This window comes from Acomys russatus, chromosome X (genome assembly GCF_903995435.1).
Source record: "Acomys russatus chromosome X, mAcoRus1.1, whole genome shotgun sequence".
NCBI lineage: Eukaryota > Metazoa > Chordata > Mammalia > Rodentia > Muridae > Acomys > Acomys russatus.
The window spans coordinates 10520359-10534204 of NC_067169.1; the positions used below are offsets into that span (position 1 = coordinate 10520359).

The 13846-nt window shown below is 35.4% G+C and overlaps 1 protein-coding gene across 6 annotated transcripts in view; it reads right to left on the minus strand.

Annotated features, from left to right (window-relative positions):
* Kdm6a (lysine demethylase 6A) overlaps positions 1-13846 on the minus strand; it is a 115284-nt gene that overhangs the window by 15832 nt on the left and 85606 nt on the right. For all 6 annotated transcript variants that reach the window (XM_051140980.1, XM_051140981.1, XM_051140976.1 and 3 more), the window contains 6 exons: positions 12525-12654; positions 9454-9559; positions 8871-9076; positions 7356-7420; positions 7199-7273; positions 6636-6784 (listed from right to left, as the gene is read on the minus strand). In XM_051140980.1, coding sequence (XP_050996937.1) covers positions 6636-6784; positions 7199-7273; positions 7356-7420; positions 8871-9076; positions 9454-9559; positions 12525-12654 — 731 coding nt within the window. The remainder of the gene's footprint in view (positions 1-6635; positions 6785-7198; positions 7274-7355; positions 7421-8870; positions 9077-9453; positions 9560-12524; positions 12655-13846) is intronic.

The following is a 13846-nucleotide window of genomic DNA, read 5'->3' on the forward strand; positions in this document are numbered from 1 at the left end:
TATTTAAGACCTAAAAATGCAATTAGAAGCAACAAAGAAAACACAATCTGAGGTAATCCTGGAGTTAGAAATGCAGGGAACGGAACAGGAACTACAACACCAACAGAATATGAGAGATGGAAGAGAGAATCTCAAGTGTAGAAGATATGGTTGAAGTAATCGATACATTAAAAAAAAGTTAAAACTTAAGTTTCTGAGACACTATAAAAAAGACCAAACCTTAGCCAAATCACTATGAATGTAACATTTATATAACTCATGATTGTCACATGGTTCTCCCTGCTGTATGTAGTTTGTTTTATGCATGTGTAATAAAATAAATGTGTATGAAAAAAAGACCAAACTTAAGAATAATAGGAATAAAAGACTCCAAGCTCCACAGCCTAGAAAAATATCTTCAAACAAATCATAGAAGAAAACTGCCCCAACCTAAAGAAAGAGGTGACTATAAAAATACAAGAAGCCTTCAGAACTCCAAATAGTATTGGACCACCAGAAAAGAAAATCCTCCTGCCACATAATAATCAAAACAAAGAAACAATATTAAAAGCTGCAAGAGAAAAAGGCCAACTCACGTATAAAGACAAACCTATCAGAATTACACCTGACTTCTCAACAAAGACTATGAAAGCCAAAAGGGCCTGGACAGATGTCATACATACACTAAGAGATTACAGATGCCAATTCAGACTACTATACCCAGCAAAACTTTCAATCACCATAGATGGAGAAAACAAGATATTCCCTGATGAAACCAAGTTTACAGTACCTAGCTACCAATCTAGCCCTACAGAAGATAGAAGAAGGAAAACTCAAACAAAAGGAGAAGGCTAACTATGCCCAGGAAAACACAGGAAATAACTTCGCATCCACAAAACCAAAAGAAAAGAAAACACACACTCTACCACCACCAACATCAAAATAACAGGGATTCATAACCACTGGTCATTAATATCCCTCAACACCAATGGCCTGAACTCCCCAAATAAAAAGACACAGGCTAACATAATGGATGCAAAAACAGGACCCATCATTCTGCTGCATACAAGAAACATGTCAGCAATAAAGAGAGACATTACCTCAGAGTAAAGGGCTGGCAAAAGGTATTCCAATAGACCACAAAACCCAAGCTGGAACAGCCATTCTAGTATCTGATAAAATAGACTTTCAACCAAAACTAATCAAAAGAGACAGGGAAGGACACCATACTCAAAGGTCTCACCAATGGAAAAATACAGCAAGATAACTGAGTCAGAAACTAAATGGAGAAATAATGAAACTAATATGTCATCAATCAAATGGACCTAACACATATTTGCGTAATATTTCACCTAAATATAAAATATATCTTCTTCCAAGCATCTGACAGGAACGTCTCCAATATTCACTGTATACTCTGTCACAAAGCAAACCTCAAGTGATGTAACAAGATCAAAATAACCCCTTGCATCTTATTAGACCACCATGGATTAAAGCTGGAACTCAACAACATCAGAAGCTCACAAATACATGGAAACTTAACAACTCCCTACTCAATGACCTCTAGGTCAGGGATGAAAGAAAGAAACTAGGGACTTCCAAATTTCAATGAAAATGAAGGTACAACATACTTAAATTTATGGAACACATTGGAAACAGTAGTAAGAGGATTGTAAACATCTCATACAGGCAACATAATGACATACCTAGAAGCCCTATAAAAAAAAAAAAGCAGAAACACCCAAAAGGAGTATATGTCTGGAAATAATCAAACTCAGGCCTGAAAATTTAAAGCAGAAACAAAGAAAACAATTCAAAGAATCAACAAAACCAAGAGCTAGTTCTTTGAGAAAAATCAACAAGATAGACAAATCATTAGCCAAAATAACAAAAAGGCAGAGACACATTATTTAAGTCAACTAAATAAAAAATGAAAAGGGAGACATAACAACAGACACCAAGGAAATCATATTTCAAAAGCCTATATACAACAAAATTTGAAAATCAAAAGGAAACGGACAATTTTCTTGATGGACTTCACTTAACAAAATTGAATCAAGATCAGGTAAACAAATTAAATAGTCCTATATCTCTTAAGAAAATAGAAGCAGTCATCAAAAGTCTTCCAGCCAAAAGAAGCTCAGGGCCAGATGGATTTAGCAGAGAACAAAACCAGACCTTCAAAGAAGAGCTAATACCAATACTCTTCAAACTATTCCACAAAATAGAAACAGAAGGAACATTACCAAACACATTCTATGACGTCATAGTCACTTTGAAACCTAAACCACACAAAGACCCAAGGAAAAAAGAGAATTTCAGATCAATTTCCCTTATGAACATTGATGCAAAAATACTCAACAAAATACTCAAAAAACCAAATCCAAGAACACATCAAAAGTATCATTCACCATGACCAAGTAGGCTTCATCCCAGGCATGCAATGTAATCTACCACATATACACAAACTGAAAGAAAAAAAAAAAAAAAAAAAAAAAAAAGCCACACGATCATCTCCTTAGATGCTGTAAAAGCATGACAAAATCCAAAACCCATGCATGTTAAAATTGTTAGAGAGATCGGGGATACAAGGCATATATTTAAACATAGTAAAGGCAATATAGCTTATAGCCAACATCAAATTAAATAGAGAAACTTACATCAATTTCACTGAAATCAGGGACAAGTACTTTAAGTCCTAGCAAGAGCAGTAAGACAAAGCATATGAAGGGGATCCAAATTGGAAAGGAAGAAGTCAAAGTCTCACTATTTGCAGATGATATGATAGTATACACAAATGACCCCAAAAATCTACCAAGGAACTCCTACAGCCGATAAGCACCTTCAGGAAAGTGGCTGGATACAAAATCAAATTAAAAAAAAAAAAAAAATCAGTAGACCATCTGTATACAAAAGACAAATAGGCTAAGAAAGAAATTAGTGAAATAACACCCTTCACAAAAGCCACAAAAAACATAAAGTATCTTGGGGCATCTCTAACCAAGCAAGTGAAAGACTTGCATGAAAAAGAGTCAAGTCTCTGAAGAAATAGAAGATTTCAGATGTTGGAAAGATCTCCCATGCTCATGGATTAGTAGGATTAAAAGTGGCTATCTTACCCAAAGCAATCTACAGACTAAATGCAATTCCTATCAAAATACCCATACAATTCTTTGCAGACCTTGAAAGAACAATTCTCAACTTTATATGGAAAAACAAAAAAAACCCAGAATAGCTAAGACAATCCTGTATAATAAAAGATCTAGTGATATCTCCATTCCTGATCTCGAGCTGTACTATATATCAACAGTAATAAGAACTGCATGGTACTGGCATAGAAATAGACAATGGATCAAGAGATCCAAATTGAAGACGCAGAAATAAGCCTACACCCTCATGAACACTTGATTTTTGACAAAGAAGCCAAAACTATACAATGAGAAAAAGATAGCATCTTCAACAAATGGTGTTAGAGTAACTGGAAGCCTACATGTAGAAAAATGCAAACAGACCATTATTTATCACCCCATACAAAAGTAAAGTCCACGTGGACTAAAGAAAAGACCTCAACATAAAACCAGAAACAGTAAGTCTGTTACGAGAAAAAGTGGTGAAGAGCTTTGAACTCATTGGCACAGGAGATAACTTCATGAACAGAACACCAACATCTCAGGCTCTAAGATCAACAATTATTAAATGGGTCTTTTTGAAACTGAAAAGCTTCTGCAAAGAAAAGAACACTGTCAACAGAAGAAAACAACAGCCTACAGATTGGGGAAAGATATTTACCAACCCTACATCAGATAGAGGGCTAATATCCAAAATATATGAAGAACTCAAGAAACTAATTAAACATGAGCAAGCCAAATAATCCGATTTAAAAAATGGGGTGCAGAGCTAAACAGAGAACAGAGGAATAGCAAATGGCTGAGAAACACTTAATGAAATGTTCAACGTCCTTAGTCATCAGGCAAATGCAAATCAAAAGAACTCTGAAATTCCATCTTATACTTATCAGAATGGCTAGGATCAAAAACTCAAGTGACACCACATGCTGGTGAGGCTGTGGAGAAAGGGGAACACTCCTCCACTGCTGATGGGGAGTGCAAACCTGTACAACCACTTTGGAATTCAATCTGGCACTTTCTAAGAAAATTAAGAATAGTGCTACCTCAAGATTCAGCTATACCACTCCTGAGCATATGCCCAAAATACAACATATGTGAGCATATGCTCCACAATACAACAAGGACATTTGCTCAACTATGTTCATAACAACTTTACTCGTTATGGCCAGAACCTGGAAACAACCTAGATGTCCCTCAACCAAAGAATGGATAAAGAAACTCTGGTACATTTACACAATGGAATACTACTCAGCTTTTTAAAACAAGGAAATCTTGAAATTTGCAAGGAAATGCATGGAACTAGAAACGATCATCCTGAGTGAGATAACCCAGACCCAGAAAGACAGGCAGAGTACATACTCACTTATAAGCGGGCATTAGCCACATAATACAGGGTAAAGCTAAATAACAAGGAGGATCCTAGAGAGGATGCTTAATTCTCATTTAGAAGGGCAAATAGAATAGACACTGGAAATGGTTCAAGAGAAGGAACAGTAAGGCGAGATCCTCTGAAAGACTCTAGCCAGCAGGGGATTCAAGCAGATACTGAGACTCATAGCCAAACTTTGGGTGGAGCACAGGGAGTTTTATGGAAGAGTTGGCGGGTAGAGGGACCTGGAGGGGACAGGAGCTCCACAAATAGACCAGTAGAGCCAACAAATCTGGGTTGGGTAGGGGTGCTGCAGAGACTGATGTACCAAACAAGGAATATGCACGGTGAGGACCTAGACACCCTGTTCAGATGTAGTCTCCTCTTGGATCCCATAATATGGGGGTTAGGGGGTGCGTCTGACATAATACTGGTGTCCACTCATTGATCACTTCCCCCTGGTGTGGCAGCCTTGACAGGCACAGAGGAAGAGGATGCAGGCCGACCACATGAGACTTGATAGGCTGAGGTAAGATGCTAGGGGAGGAAGGGGTGAGTGAAGGAGGATGGCACGGGAAGGAGATAAGGAAGAGGGCTACAATTGGGGTGTAAGTGAATAAATTAAAAATAAAAAAGTATTTGAATATAGTAAGATGTTAAGATTTATAGTACAGGTACTTGGTGCATTTTTCAGAACCTTTTAATGACCAAAGTTCACCCCTCCAAATTCACATGGTAAAAGGATAGAAACCCACTTTATTAAGTTTTCTTCTGACTTTCACATGTTTGCCATGGCACATACACACAGGTTTGTGAAAGCCTATGTGGGCACTCACAAATAATATAGTAAAATATTCCAAATATATTTAGAACAGTATAGGCATAAGTGACACAATATCTTTCATATTTGTTCTTTCCTCAGTTTTGTAATGAAAGATCCTTTTCAACTAGAGTGCATTATTTGCAGAAAATAGTTCAAATTAATTGGATGGTTTTCAAAGTTGAACCAATCTGACATAAGAAAACCAGTAAGTTCAAATAGCTTGCACAATATTTAAATTGTTGTCTAATGATGGAGCAGAAAGTAGAACATGGTTCTCCTGACAATTTATGCCAGAATTTTTCCTTTATTAAACCATATATAACATACAGAATTAAGTTTCAAATGACAAGAGAATAAAACTACAATCAATGGTTCCAATACTGGCTGTACATCTATGCCTGCCTGACAGAAGAGGGCAACATATCCCATTATAGATGGTTGTGAGCTACCATGTGGGGTTCCTGGGAACTGATCTCAGGACATCTGGAAGAGCAGCTGATGCTCTTAACAGCTAAGCTTTCTCTCCAGCCCCTTAAAATGATTTCTAAGCTGACTGATTCATTAAGGTGACAAAGAAAGGAAGAAGTCTTGAGTTTAAGCCATGTTAACTTCCAGTAGAAGATGGAAACATGTGACAGAGATATGCAACCTATAGGTGCTTGTTTCCTATCAGTAATTGTGCTAACTCATTGATGCTAGGATTATAGTGATTGTTAAATATTTCAAAACATTACTTTGAAATATCATGTCAATCCATGGGTTCCAAAGAATACAGTGCATTAGTGATATATGAAAAATTGAAAGCTGAAAATTAAAATAATTTGACATGGAGCAAACATTCCAATGAAAGCATATGATTTGTATAAACTGAGCAGTCTAATTGGTGGCAAAGTCCACAGGATGAGTATAGTAGTCATTCCATATCAAGTGCTTTAAAAAATTCAAGAGGAATTTATTAAAAAAAAAAAAAAAAAAAGAATGAAATAGATCAGAAAACGTCTTTCTCAAGTGAAACTGTTCCAAACAAGATGCACACTCGAACATGATATAAAACACATCCAGTATGATATTGTTTTTAAAAAACTGTTAGGAAACACTGTACCCCTGCCACTCTCAGAAGTATGCAAGAACAAGTTGTTAGGCCACAGGGTGTTCTAATAAACCTTTTCAGAACAAATCATTAGTACTAGATTTGAAGGATATCAAAGGGAAGAAGTACAGTTAAAAGCATCAAATCTTTTAAGAATAATCCTTTTAGTTCTATTCATTTTATATAGAAAGATGGAGTCTCTTTACATGCTTCATCTTTTGTGAGATATTAATTCATAAAACTTACCTGGTGTTCTGCTCCCTGGAACTTTCATGTATAGTTGTACTGTGTTCATACCCAGTATAGTATGACCAACGTGGCTTAGAAGATTTCCTGCTGATACGACACGCACAAAGGCAGGAAGTTTAGTCAGCTCATGTAGCTGCAACTTCCACCTATAAAGAAATAAAAGTAAAACCCTGCTATAAATATTTGGGGAAATTATATTCAAAGTTCTTATGTTGTAATCAGAAAGACAAATCTGTAAGTATTTTACTTTCACACAAGAAATAATGTAATGTCTAAATTAACTTCCCAACGAAAAACAATATTAAATTACAGTCCTAGAAGAATATAAATGAAAAATTAACTGCCATAAAGTCAGGGTTTTAGTTTTTTTTTTTTTTTTCCTCTTTTTTTTAAAAAAGCATGTAACAGTCTTGAGTTTAAAAAATAATTTAGCTGTAAAGCCTAGCAAATTTATTTAGTTTGACCTCAGGTCAATTTAGAAAAATGCTAATGCTAACAATTCTCAACCAGAACAAAAAATTTTCTATGGTTTAGTTCACATAACTACCATAAGGACTTACTTTTTATCATCAGAGAGGTCAATGTTGGTCCCAAACTTAATGGTTTTAAAGGGTCCTTTTCTCCTTTTCCCAGAACTTAAAAGAAAAGAAAGAAAATATAATATTACAAGGACATCTTTTAAATAGGAGTATTACATGGAAATGAAAAATGACTTACTTATCCGATGATGTAGATTCACTGTCTGAGTGGTCTTTATGGTGACTTCTTTTCTCATTTTCTTCCTAAAAATTAGAAAAGGGCATTTTAGCTTAGTCTTTCCTTCACATCACTAAACATCAGATTCTCATATTAGCTCTATTTGCAAAGAGAAAAAACTGATGCAATTCACTGTCACTCAATGCAACTTGCAGGGCAGATTTCATTAGATGAATTTCTTTTGTAGGATTATAGAGAGGGCTAGTAAAAAACGAACTGTGTTAGATAGTTTATGCCAACTTGACACAAGCTAGAGCTATCTGAAAGGAGGGAATCTCAGGTGAGGAACTGCCTCCAGATGATCCAGCTGGAGGGTATTTTCTCCATTAATGATCAAGGAGGAGGGCTCAGCCCATTGTAGGTGGTGTCATCCCCAAGCAAGCCAAGTGGAGCAGGCCAGTAAGTAGCACCTGCCTGAGTTTTTATCCTGACTTCCTTCACTGATGTGGAAGGGTAAGCTGAATAAACCCTTTTCTCCCCAAGTTGCTTTGGTCATAGCATCATCGCAGCAATAGAAACCCAAACTTAAGATAGTAATCCAAACATGTAATTTCATGTATAAATGTTGCCTTGACTGAAAATGTGAACCAGAGAAACATTTTAAACATATTTAAAAAGATAAATGAATCTAACGAATTACAAATTCAAGACTTTCAGTCACATAGGCAATTACATTAAATTTTCTGTATAGGATATGTGAACAAACACTTAGCACAAAGTAGTATTAGAGTAGTATTTCAAAGAACTCACTTCTATGGATGTTTCATGTCCAGTTTGTGGAAGAACTCAAAGTTCTCGTTATAATACATGATTTTAGTAATGTTTCCATGATATAAGACCCATATGTGTCTTTTAGTAATAATTTTGATTAGTTTCAAATTTTTGATTTTAAATTTTATATATGTTGAAATAATAACTCTTGCTCAGCATTTTTTTTTAAAAAGGAACTAAAACTGGAAGGAAGAACACTAATGCTTCCCACAAAGAGTTGTCTACCTGATATTATTAAGCTGGCAGAAGAAAAAAAAAAAAAAAAATCTGCAAGCATAAAGCAAACTCAAGACAGGTATAGCCTCCAAAACAGTGATTCAACAAGGGACAACTCTGTCTTCCAGGAAATACTTGACATGTGTAAATGTGTTTTTGAGAAGACATAGATGCTGCTAAATATCCTATAATATACAAGATAGCCCCCACAAAAAGAATTATTCAATTCAAAATGTCAATAGACTGAAGAACTTAAGAAACCCTGCTTTAATCATAAAGTTCCCAGATAAACGAGGAAACATTTTACTAGACAGTTAACTCCCTCTCTGCATATATTTACTAAATCAACTCATAGGTTTTTTTAAATTAAAATGTGTAGTACTTACAAGGTAGTTTATGTAACATAATTTGATGATATCTAAAAGTAAGCTCCTCTTTTAAAACTACAGAACAAAAAATTGAAATCTCTAAAACTAATCAAATACTTACTCTCAATGATTCTTGGAATGAGGAGGCCTGATACTGAGCATATTTAGCAATTGTAGTATGAGATCTATTACTTTCACAATGCCAGATTTTCTTGGTTCCAGTAGGGTCCCAGTTTTCATCTGCTGGTTGTAACAACTGTGTTCTCACTTCTACCATATGTTCATTGTTAGCTTCCACCAAAGTTTTAGTTGAGAAAAGTCCCAGGTCTTTATAAGTAAACCATAAATAAAGTCAGTAAAAACAAAATAGAACACATTACCCTGCCCTTTTAAAAGAGAATATATTTTATGTCAGTATATGCAGTTCCTGTAAAACCAATCAGATCATCTATATACTTTGAAGGCCTGGGCATACCTAATGCTCATATTATTCCAACAAGAATCCAATGTTCAAACTTTCACTAATTTTTGTAGGTGCTAGCAAATACCAATGAGGTTATAGTACACTATTTTCTGTACTATAAAATCATTTAAATTTTATATTCAAAAGTCTCATAGTAGTTAAAACTAACTTTTCTATTGATGCTTTAAAAGGTAAAAAGACAGCATGCATAGAAAAATTTTTCTTTTTACTTAAAACATACCTAACTTAAGAGCTCCAGCAAGGCCACGTATTACTGTAACAGGGTTGTTTGGATTTGTACAAAACTGATGTAATGGAGGAAAGAAAGCATCACGTTTGTTTTCCAGCTGTGAAATTAAAATATGTAGTTACATTTCAGGAAAACAGATTTTAACTTAAATATTATTTCTCAAATTCATTACCCATCAATCTAAAAGTTTTATCTCATGTGTTCAAACTTCTTTTCTAATATTTTTACATTTTGACTTTAATTGTGACTGGATAGTAACCATATACTGTGTGTGTGTGTGTGCGTGTGTGTGTGTGTGTGTGTGTAGTACATTGAAACTTCAAAACAAAAGTGAAGATTATTTAACCTTAAAAAGGAAGAAAACAGGGAACAGGGGTGGGTGGGTAGAGAGAATAGCTCAGTGGAATAGAGTTTGCTCGGCCCCCATAAGACCTTCAAGTGCAGAGTAACCATTGGTAGAATGTTTATCTGACATTCAGAGGGCTCTAGGTTTTATCTCCAATATTGCCACTAATGGGGAAAAAAAAAAAAAAACCCACAAAATTTTAAAGTTAAAAGACCCAGTAGGGAAGCTGGGAGCAGTAGCAGTCACCTTTAATCTCAGCACTCAGAAGACAGAAGTAGGCATATCTCGTTTCCAAGTCAGCCAGAGTGACAGAGTGAGTCAGTCCCCTTGACCAAAAATAAAACTATTTTGGTTTAGAGATATAGCTGAGTAGTTATAAGCACTTACTGCTTTTGCAGAGAAAGGACCTGATTTTGATTCCCAGCCCTGTGGCTCACAACTACCCATAACTCCAGCTCCCAGGGGCACCTACTGAAGGAGTGATAAACATGTTTTTTGCTATGATCCCAAGAGTGGGATGAGGAATGGACTTGTGAGAGAACAGGTAATGTTAATCCACCAGAATATGGGCCCAAAACAGGAGAGGGGCTTTTTGGAGACTTGGGACAGTTTTGGCTGTTCATCGCTCCACTTGGGGACGTTCCTAGAGAGAACCATTCGAGGGAAAGCTTCAGGGTTCCAGGCTCCGGGAGCTCCAGGTTCAAGCAAAAGTCCTGCTGACTACACCAGGAGAAGCTGTCCTCAGAACTGATATCCTGAAGGTTTCATTATTGTGTTCTTTAATCTTCTTTTCCTATTGTTTGGGTTAGTCTGGTTATAAGTGAGGTATTCTCGGTTTATAAGTTCATAGTAAAATATAATTGTTAGGAAAATTGAGCCTATACCCTATACTCACATAACTATTCACGTAAACTAAAAATCAGAAAAAAATGAATCTTAAAAGATTCTATATGATCTCACATGTTCTTGATGCAACAATATTCTTGTAGTTAGGTAAATAAAGTATCAGGCAAGATTACAAGTTTGCTAAGGGACAGAGTATATAGCTCAATGGTAGACTACTTGACTAGCATGCAAAAGAGCCTAGATTTTACCCCTAGCAGGGGAAAAATAAGCAACAAATGAAGCAGTTGTTGAGGAAAGAGACAGAGCTTTGTGGTAGAATAGTTTTATTAGTATGTGCAATCAGTGTTTTACTGAGTCTAATCTCAACACCACCAAATTAACTGACTGATTGGTTATTCTATCACATGCTGTTGAGGGCACGACGAATGAAATTAAGTTAGTCATAAAGAAATGTGATTCCATTATATAAGGTAGCGAAATTCATGAAAAAAACAACAAACAAAAAACATAAGCCAAAACAGAATTATGAGTGCTAGGACTTAAGCAGATGGAGAAAAGAGATATTCAATGAGTAGACGCTCTGATAGGCTGTACAACAACATACTCAGAAAGGGTTAAAATGGTGAATTCCGTCAACTTAAAAACTCACAGTGAAGAAATCAAATTTCCCAAACAAATTCAAGAATAGTTTTCACAGATATAAGACTATCCAAAATATATTACCATTAAGTTTATATGTATTTAATGTTTTTCTTTCACTTGGGGAGGCAGTAGGAATAAGCTAATACAGTAGTAGCAGGATTCATTTGTGAAAAAAAAACAGTTAAGAATTGCTTTTATTCTGATACTTTTACATACACAAAATGATTTACAAAGATTTTTGGTGACATGTATTCATCTATTATATTCTTTCTTTTTTTATTTAGATATGCTAGCTTAAAAAATTATTTTATGTATAGGATTGTTTTTGCCTGTGTGCATGTATATACTATGTGTGTGCCTGGTACCCATGGAGGCCAGAAGAGGGCATCAGATCTGCAACTGGAATTTGGGACAGTGGATCTGTCATGTGGGTACATGAAAGTAAACCTGTGTCTTCTGCAAGAGCAAAAAGTGCTCTTAACTGCTGAACCATGTCCAGCTTGAAAGACCACATTCTTTTGTTTTTTAATTTATTTTTTCAGATATATCTCAATTGTTGTCCCATCCCTTGTATCCTCTCGTTCCTCCCTCCCTCTTGTTTTCACCATATTCCCCTCCCCTAAGTCTGTGACAGAAGGGGACCTCCTCCCACACCATATAGTCACAGCCTATCAAGTCTCATCTTGGTAGCCTGTTTATTCTTTCTCTGAGTGTCACCAGGTCTCCCCACCAAGGGGAAGTGGGAAGACCACATTCTTAAAACACCATACCCCCTTTTCTGTCTTTGAAGGCATTTCTTTTAGCATGTGTACTAAACAGAGTGAATACTAATGTCCATATAATTTGTAGATTTAAAACCTGGTTTACCTAAAAATATAGGTTTTAAATTCCAAATAGCTTTTAATACTGCTCAAAATTAAAGCAGTGAAAGTATTTCTCATTTATTCCCATATGGCCTATAATCACAAAAGGATCATGAAATGTATAGTAGCAACGTGTACAAAGCCCTGGGTTCAGTTTCCATCCAGCACAGAAAAAAATAACAAATTTCTAATATAACCATAGTTAACAGTTTAAAAGTACTATAAAATATTTTTGGATACATCTTTTTTGTTGCCAAATATTCAGTGCTGCCAACAACTGTAATATCTGCTTAAAGGCTATCTATGTTGACCTAAAATATCCAAACACTAGTTTGGATAATTTCTAGTCAGTCAATCATACTTACATAAATACTAGGTGTAGGTGGATTCAACTTGTCCTTTGGCAAGGGAGGGTATGGTGAGGATGGTGGTCTTGGAGGTGGACATTTATCCAACAAAATGCTACTGTTAGATAGGCCATTTTTACCTAGATTCCTTTAGAAATAACAAGAACAACAACAACAACAAAAAATCAGCTTTACATTTACATAGAAGGCAGGAAACAATACCAAATTAATGTATAATTAGATGAGTATGCATTTCATAAATCCATGAATTTTGGATCCAGCAGGAACAACAAAAATTACAACAAATTATTTCTGAAAATATTTATTTTGATTCCTGTATCTTCCATTAAAGAAAACTTAAAAGCACAGTATGGGAAAACATAGAAAACATTCCCTATTTTGCTTGTGATTTTTTTATGCTTTTGAATGTGAGCCTAGCCTTTAACGGCTGAGCTGTCGTCTCTCCAGTCCTGCTTGTGGTTTCTTTATTTGAAGAACAAGTTATGAGTTCTAATTTCCTTTGTAGCATCAGAATCTTTCCCGTTCAAGGCTGATATATTTAGCTCAACCAAGAAAAAGGGCAAATAGGTCATATTAGGAGTTTCTTACTATGTCTCAAAAATTAGCTATCTGCTTGTTTAAAAAAAGTCTGAAACAGAAAAAATTTCTCTTAAATAATAGATGCATAGTCATTTATACATTTTCTACTTAAGTATACTTATCAATATTAATGCTGTAGACAGATGCCAAGTATGCATGTTATTGTCTGAACACTGTTTTAGAATACCTCCAGCTAGATAATGAAACTTTATCAAAATAGTCCAGAGTGGATAGAAAAGGAAGCAAAGCTATGAAATAATATGACGACAAAGAGAATTTGGAAACTATGTCATTTTAAATTGTTCTTTTTTTTCCCATTTTGAAAAAAGACAGTAGAGAAATGATGGGGAAGTGTTCTATGAAGAAAACCACCTGTTTTTCAAATCTTCTGTTAAAAAGCTCTTAGATATTGAGGTTTCTTACACCTCTGTGACATTCATTACTGAGTCCTAAAAATTCAGGAACCTTATTGTTTAATTTTTTTAAAATTTAGACATCTAATATATTAAATGCTGATATGAAAACTATCACATTAAGTTAGGATTGGCTGGGTGTGGTGAAGCGCACCTTTTATCCCAATACTTGGGAGACAGACGAAGGGCAGCCGGTCTGAATAGAGGTCTCAAGGCTAGAGAGAACCTGTTTATGCCTCCCATTCACAGAAAAAAAAGAAGATTACGGTAGCAGTTATATTACAGGCCACCTAGGAAAATAATACCAACAAGGTGGGCCCAACATAG